Genomic DNA, 7,894 nt, shown 5'->3' with positions numbered 1-7,894 from the left:
TAATTTACTTTAAGCTTCGTGAACCTTGATCCAGCGAATTTATTTCTCATTCTAATAACAACTCAGATCCTTATAAACATCAAATGAGTTTTAGAAAAGGAGTCGTTTGTTTGAAGGAAAAAAAAAATATTAAAATCACAATGTCTTAGGTCTTTTTATGCAAATTTGATGAACTCTCCGGTTTATAAAAAGTCTACCCTTAATTTTGAATATTTGTAAAAAAAGAAAACTTTTAGGAAAGGAAAAAACAAAATGTTTATAACAAAATTTGATTTATGATTAAAAATAAATATAAAACGATTTAAAATTCCATAAAAGAATTCTTAAGATACAAGGAATAAGGAATAGAGCAATACAAAAGACAACATACACTAAAATTAGTAGTAGAGTAAAAGAATTAGAATAAAAATCATTTTGTTGTTAATATTATAATTTTTAATCATAATAAATGAGATATTTTCTCTAAAAAGCAACTTCTTGATTATAGAACGTTTATCCCGTAATCTTGTTTTTAATGTCTTATTAAAATCAATAATAAATCATTCTTATTTTAAGTAATTATTAATTTTGCATAATTGTGAAGATGAGAGATTGCCTATCCTAACTTAAAACTATATTGGGTCCCCAAATTTAGATAAATATATTTTCGAATTTAAATTATTAAAACCATAATTACATCTAACTTATATAGCAGAGAAAAAAAACACAGATGCAGATATAATAGTTTATGGTTGAATAAAGAAGATATATAGACCTTCTTCTTTCTCATTGAAATTGGCGTTTTAGGGTTTATCATATATTGGCGGCACGTTTGGATTGACGTCGTTTTACGGCAAACGCGCGTTATACAGAAGCCGCTGTCTCTAACTTCTGCGTCCTTTTACCAATTTTTTCTTGAAGTGCTTCTTCAGATTCGAAAATGGAGGAGGGAAGTTCGGATGGCGATTGCGACCGCGATCGAATCCGCAACATCTGCATCCTCGCGCACGTCGACCATGGCAAGACTACCCTCGCCGACCACCTAATTGCGGCGGCGGGCGGCGGTGTCGTTCACCCGAAGCTCGCCGGGCGCGTCCGCTTCATGGACTACCTCGACGAGGAGCAACGACGCGCCATCACCATGAAGAGCTCCTCCATCCTCCTCCGCTACCGCGGCCACGCCGTGAACCTCATTGACTCCCCTGGTCACATCGACTTCTGCAGCGAGGTCTCCACGGCGGCGCGCCTCAGCGACGGGGCGCTCCTCCTGGTCGACGCCGTGGAGGGCGTCCACATCCAGACGCACGCCGTCCTCCGCCAGTGCTGGATCGAGCGCCTTATCCCCTGCCTCGTTCTCAACAAACTCGATCGCTTGATCACCGAACTCAAACTCACTCCCTCCGAAGCCTACACGCGCCTATTGCGAATCGTGCACGAGGTCAACGGAATAGTCAGCGCTTACAAGTCAGAAAAATACCTCTCCGACGTCGATTCTCTCCTCGCCGGCACCGGAACCGTCGGCAGCACTGGTGAGACTCTGGAGGATTACGACGATAACGAGGACGTTTTTCAGCCGCAGAAGGGGAATGTTATATTTGCTTGCGCCTTAGACGGGTGGGGATTTGGGATTCGTGAGTTTGCGGAGATATATGCGTCCAAGCTTGGTGCAAGTGTGAATGCGTTATTGAGAGCCTTGTGGGGACCTAGGTATTTTAACCCTAAGACGAAGATGATTGTGGGGAAGAAAGGTGCTGGTGCTAATAAGAAACCTATGTTTGTTCAGTTTGTGTTGGAACCCTTGTGGCAGGTTTATCAGGGGGCCTTGGAAGGGGACAAGGGGCTGGTGGAGAAAGTTATTAGGTCGTTTAGTTTGTCGGTGCCACCGCGCGAGCTGCAGAATAAGGATGTGAAGGTCGTGCTGCAGGCGGTTATGAGCCGGTGGCTTCCGCTGTCAGACGCTGTTTTGTCGATGGTGGTTAGATGTCTGCCGGACCCGGTTGCGGCACAGGCGTTTCGGATATCGAGGTTGATTCCGAAAAGGGAGGTTGTTGGGGATGTGGTGGAGGAGCGGGTGGTGGAGGAGGCGGAGATGGCGAGGAAGGCGGTGGAGGGGTGTGAAAGTGGGGATGAGGTTCCTTGTGTGGCTTTCGTGTCGAAGATGTTTGCTTTGCCGGTTAAGATGGTGCCCGGACAGAGGGGGGAGGTTGGCAATGGTTATGGTGATGAAGGGGAGGGTGATTCCGATGAGTGCTTTCTTGCTTTTGCTAGGATTTTTAGTGGGGTTTTGTATGCGGGGCAGAGAGTTTTTGTGCTTTCTGCGTTGTATGATCCGTTGAAAGGAGAATCGATGCAGAAGCATATACAGGAGGCTGAGTTGAAATCGTTGTATTTGATGATGGGGCAAGGGTTGAAAGTTGTGACATCTGCCAAGGCAGGGAATATTGTTGCCATTGGAGGTCTTGGGCAGCATATATTGAAGAGTGCTACACTTTCTTCTACTAGGAATTGTTGGCCTTTTTCGAGTATGGCATTCCAAGTTGCCCCGACTTTGAGGGTTGCGATTGAGCCGTCCGACCCTGCTGATGTGGGTGCGTTGCTCAAGGGCTTGAGGCTTCTCAATCGAGCAGATCCGTTTGTTGAGGTCACAGTGTCTTCTAGGGGAGAGCATGTTCTTGCTGCTGCTGGAGAAGTTCATCTTGAGAGATGCATAAAGGATTTGAAGGATAGGTTTGCGAAGGTAAGCTTGGAGGTTTCTCCACCTCTAGTGTCCTACAAAGAAACCATCGAGGGAGAGGTATTGAACGTGATGGAAAATTTGAAAGTTCTTAGCAGGAGATCAGATTATGTTGAAAAAACAACACCCAATGGAAGATGTGTTGTTCGGGTGCAGGTGATGAAACTTCTACCTTCTCTGACAAAGGTGCTCGATGAAAGCTCCGATTTACTTGCAGATATCATTGGAGTTAACTCGGGGCATACCTTAAAAAGTTTGGAAACCCAGAGACCAAGTATTCTTGAAAATGAAAATCCAGTTGAAGTGCTAAAAAAACGCATATTGGATGCAGTGGAGGGTGATATTTTGAGCAGGAATGAAGACGACAAGGACCATGCTGAGAAATGTAAACTGAAGTGGCTAAAGGTTTTGAGGAGGATATGGGCACTTGGACCAAGGCAGATTGGTCCTAACCTACTCTTCACTCCTGATATCAAAGCAGAGAGTACCGACAGTTCTGTCTTAATACGGGGTTGTTCTCATGTGTCAGAGAGGTTGGGTTTTGTGGCCGATTCTACTACCAGTGACTCAGTTGCTGAGAGGTCTTCAACTGCAAACCAAGCTGTGTATATTGACGCTGAAAACCTTGAGAGTAGTGTAATATCTGGGTTCCAACTGGCCACTTCAGCCGGACCCTTGTGTGATGAACCTATGTGGGGTTTGGCATTTGTTGTTGAGGCTCGCATATCTCCATTTTCAGGGCATAGTGATGAATCTGAAATGCCCCAGCAATCTGAGCAGTATGGCATCTTTGCAGGGCAGGTAATAGCAACTGTCAAAGATGCATGTAGAGCAGCTGTGCTTCAGAATAAGCCACGGCTTGTAGAAGCAATGTACTTCTGTGAATTGAATACACCTACTGAATATTTGGGTCCCATGTATGCTGTACTTTCCCGGAGAAGGGCCCGAATTTTGAAGGAAGAGATGCAAGAAGGTTCCCCTTTCTTCACTGTCCATGCATATGTTCCTGTTTCTGAGAGCTTTGGTTTTGCGGATGAGCTTAGAAGGTGGACTTCTGGTGCTGCAAGTGCACTTCTTGTCCTTAGCCACTGGGAAGCACTTTCTGAGGATCCTTTCTTTGTACCTAAAACAGAAGAGGAAATTGAAGAGTTTGGAGATGGTTCTAGTGTTCTTCCAAACACCGCAAGAAAGTTAATTGATGCCGTCAGGCGTCGCAAGGGCCTTCCTGTGGAGGAAAAGGTTGTGCAGCATGGAACCAAGCAGAGGACACTGGCTCGTAAAGTCTGAGACTTCTCGTTACAGTTGTCTCCTTAGCTGTTACGAGAACATGTAGTTGTGGAATATGTGTAACTCATACTTCATGTACTGTACCGTTAGGAACAATTTTGCATTGTGAGTTTATTTATTTGTAGCTTCACCAAAGTTTTGTTACATAGAATACAATCAAATTTATGATGACTTTATATTTTGAGTAAAATATAATGTTCCATTTCAATGTATGTATGGTTTGGCTTTTCTTATGTTCTGGAAAATGGAATTTGACTTTAGATCGGTAGCAATATACTGGCTGTGGTGTTATATTCATTTACCATGCATCTGTTTCACTCATCTGACAATCAATTCCTAAGCCTTTGAAGGCACAAATTGACCATTTTACATTCTTTTCATCTTTTCTTGCTGTGATTTCTTTCTAAATTGCCATGGTTCACAAGTATCAAATGTCAAAACTATACTGTCATAGTTGATTGCTTTATGAAGACTATTCAGACAATGAGTATTAAGTTCATTGTCAAAACTATATTCCCATGGTTCACAAGTATTAAACGAGTAAGGTGATCAAATAGCAAACAATGCCTAATTTTTGTGAAACATGTAGTTTTATTAAGCTTTTGTGTCATAGTATTTCAATTTCCCTGAACTTCTTTCAGTATCCTTGACAATTCATAAGCTTTCATCAGTCAAGCATATCTATGTTTTATGATAGTTTTAAACCGCTTCCGCACGTTAGAGAGGGAAGAAAGTTCAAATTCATTCTAGCCTATCTCGTTATTCTTCTGTTTTATGGTTATTTCTCGGTCTAGTGAATATTATTTGCTCCTTTCTATTTTCAGCTTTTTTTCTTGTACATTTGATGGGTCTAAAATGTGAAGTATCAGATAGAACAGGTAGATATTAATGGTGTATTTATATGTAAATTTATTTGCTGAGTGAATATTTTTTGCTACTTTTTTATTTGATTAACATACCCATCTCAAATGTCAACTCCCTTTCAATTTGAGGTGTCTTTGGCTCACGGTGGGTAATTTACTTGCAGTGTTGAGTTGAAAGTACCGATCCTACTCGGATCTTGCTGGTTCCATCATGGATCTCATTGGTTGGCATGATTTGGTAAGCCCGGTTGCATTGTGGCAGTGAGGAATGGTGTATATTGTTTTGTACTGCATTGTGGATTTTGTTTACTGATTTGCCAGTGCCAAATGTTGCCACGGACATGTGGATGCAACACTGATATTAGAGCATGTATTTTCAAGGGTGCCTCTTGAATCTAATTTGTACGAGACTTCGAGCTGGTGGGAGTCTCTTCAATCCACAGGAGGGAAATCAAACTCCAACTTCCTGATTCATTTTCTAATCTTCAACTCTTTATCAGGTTCAGGTTCATTTAATTGGTGAAACTGAGGATGTAGACAACTTTATTTGGTTACTTGAATCATGTGTGTTGTTGGTTGTATTATGATTCAAAGTTGTCATCTCTGAGCCTGAGAGCCGAAGAGAATGCTACTTTAGGATGATAGTGTATAGGAAGTATTTGGTCAAGAATAGGCGTCAGGTCATTTTCCTTCCTCATGTTCAAGATGTGTTTAAGAAGAGTATGAGCCAATGTGTGTGAAAAGCTCTGTAGTGAAACATTCTTCAAAAGCACATGTTGGCCTACCTAACATTTTCAATTTAATATTGATGGGAACTAAACAAGTTAATCTGATCTATATACTCATGTATCTGCACTTACACAATTGAGAAGTTTCATGTCAGTTGTTGAATTAAAAAATGTCAATCTTAGTCCTTTTTTTTTTTTCATGTATAGAAGAAGTACAAGTCTGAGATGTACACGAAAAGAAGCTTTTCTTCATTGGTTGTCCTAAGAAGTCTAAGAGATACAAATTCTATTGTTTGAACCATAATAGAAGAATAGTTGATTATGGTAATACTTGTTTCATAATTAATTCTAAAAAGATTATTTACTTAAGACACTATACTTTAACAATACTTTAAACAAATTTAAAGAAAGACACACTGTCAAGTAAAGAAGAAAAGAACATTTAATACTGCATAGAATATATTTAATGCATCTTTTAAAATCAAGCTAAGAGATGTAAGGACATTTAAAATGAATAGAATATATTTAATGCATCTTTTAAAATGAAGTTGAGAGATGTAAGGGCATTTAAAATAGTTGAAGCTCTTCAAAGGAAATTACAAGAGCTACTTTCTTTACAACCCATATAAAAAAAATCAAGAAGAGAGATTACATAGTATAGTGCCAACACTTTATCTAGTTTATCATTGTTTGTGTTCATATATTATACTAAAAGAGAGTAATATCATACATGTCAATACACTATATTTCTCTCAAGTAAGCAACTATGTGATCTTTTGATCACTAATCAACTAATCTTTTTATTTTGGTAGAGTGGTTATTTGATAAAAAAAAATACTCAATTATTAATTCGAAGTGATTGTTATTCAAATAATATTTAATTAAGCCTAATTAAACCAAAAATAGCTTGTGAAAATAATAATTGATTAAGTCATAAGTGACTTGAAAAAGAAAAAAACTTAAATGGGTCACTCAAAAATGATTAGAAGCTGAAATACTAAGAATGATTTGCGAAAATAATATTTAGTTAAATCATGATTGATTTATATGAAGAGTATTTAAGAAGTTAGTTATGAGTAACTATGAGTCTAAACAATTGTCAGAATATTAGTAAAAAATATTATAGATCAAAATAATACTACCTTTGTTCTTCGTAAAATTACTTCACTTGATGAAACTCAGTATATAAATGTAGTTTGCATGATGAGACAAATTAATATACAACTTTCTTCTATATTTTTCTATCTCCTGATCTTGTTATGTTGCTCTAGTATATACATCCATTTGGAACAGAGAGTTGTCGATATTGTATTAAAAATAGTTTAACTTAAGTAAATCAATTAAGTCATAAGGTTAGGCATGGTGTGCACTTCATTAGATTTAACCATTATAACAACCATCAAATAATTACTTAATATATAAAATTATCCATTAAATATTTTTTATCAAACCCTATTAATTTTAGAAGAAAATTAAAACAAATATGTTTGTAGTTTGCAAACTGGATGTGAAATTGTTATTTAATCTCTTCCAAATTTTGATACATTTAGCAAGAATAGATATAGTCTTTTTAACTCAATAATATTAAAATTATTTTATATGTTAAATATAACATCCATACTTTTAAATAACTGTATTAGTTATTCTATCCTTATCCTTAAAAATAAGATTTAGAAAATCTTATATTTTTTTATGTTTCATATTTCATCTCGATGTAGTTTGAATATTAAAAAAGAATAATAATAATAATAATAATAATAATAATAATAATAATAATAAATCAAATACTTTTAAGAAATATTATAACTAAGTAAAATGAAAATAATAATAATAAAAGTAAATAAAAAGTGTGTGTGTTAAAGCATTATTTATTAAAAAAAAAACTTCTTAGAGATGAGAATATAAATAGATAAGAATATAAGAAAAAACAATAAAGAAAAGAAAAAGAAAGATAAGGAGACTAGAACCAATAACCATGTATCTAATGCACATGTCACCATGCAATTAATGCACATATATGAATACTTGAACTTTAGCTTATAAATATGGGTGAAATGGAAAGACAATGTTGTGGAAAAGAGATAAAAGAAAGGTAAGTTACGTGTGAGAAAGGAGAAAGAGTGAAGGACAAGAGAGAAAATAATATATAGAGAGAGAGAATGAGTGAGAAAGTTTGGAGAATAAGATTCCAAAATTCTTATCATATCAGTTTTGATAAATTCATGAGTATTATATTAATCTTTATTTAATTTGAATCGTATACTATTTTATTTATTTCTATTTTAACTTATTTTCATTTATTA

The 7,894-nt window shown here is 37.0% G+C and overlaps 1 protein-coding gene across 1 annotated transcript; it reads left to right on the top strand.

The window, feature by feature from the left end:
• The first annotated feature begins 714 nt into the window (after positions 1-714).
• Positions 715-4,268, top strand: LOC114173389 (elongation factor-like GTPase 1). Its single transcript, XM_028057753.1, has one exon. It carries the CDS (start codon positions 920-922, stop codon positions 3,998-4,000), a length of 3,081 nt encoding a protein of 1,026 aa, XP_027913554.1. The 5' UTR covers positions 715-919; the 3' UTR covers positions 4,001-4,268.
• Positions 4,269-7,894: the final 3,626 nt, after the last annotated feature.

The sequence above is a fragment of the Vigna unguiculata genome, chromosome 2 (genome assembly GCF_004118075.2).
Source record: "Vigna unguiculata cultivar IT97K-499-35 chromosome 2, ASM411807v1, whole genome shotgun sequence".
Lineage (NCBI taxonomy): Eukaryota > Viridiplantae > Streptophyta > Magnoliopsida > Fabales > Fabaceae > Vigna > Vigna unguiculata.
The sequence above is the reverse complement of the archived record's forward strand: the minus strand, read 5'-3'. Positions and strand labels throughout refer to the sequence as shown.

Coding starts and splice junctions, on each gene's coding strand:
- LOC114173389 (XM_028057753.1), top strand. CDS start 920: ATGGAGGAGGGAAGTTCGGATGGCGATTGCGACCGCGATCGAATCCGC.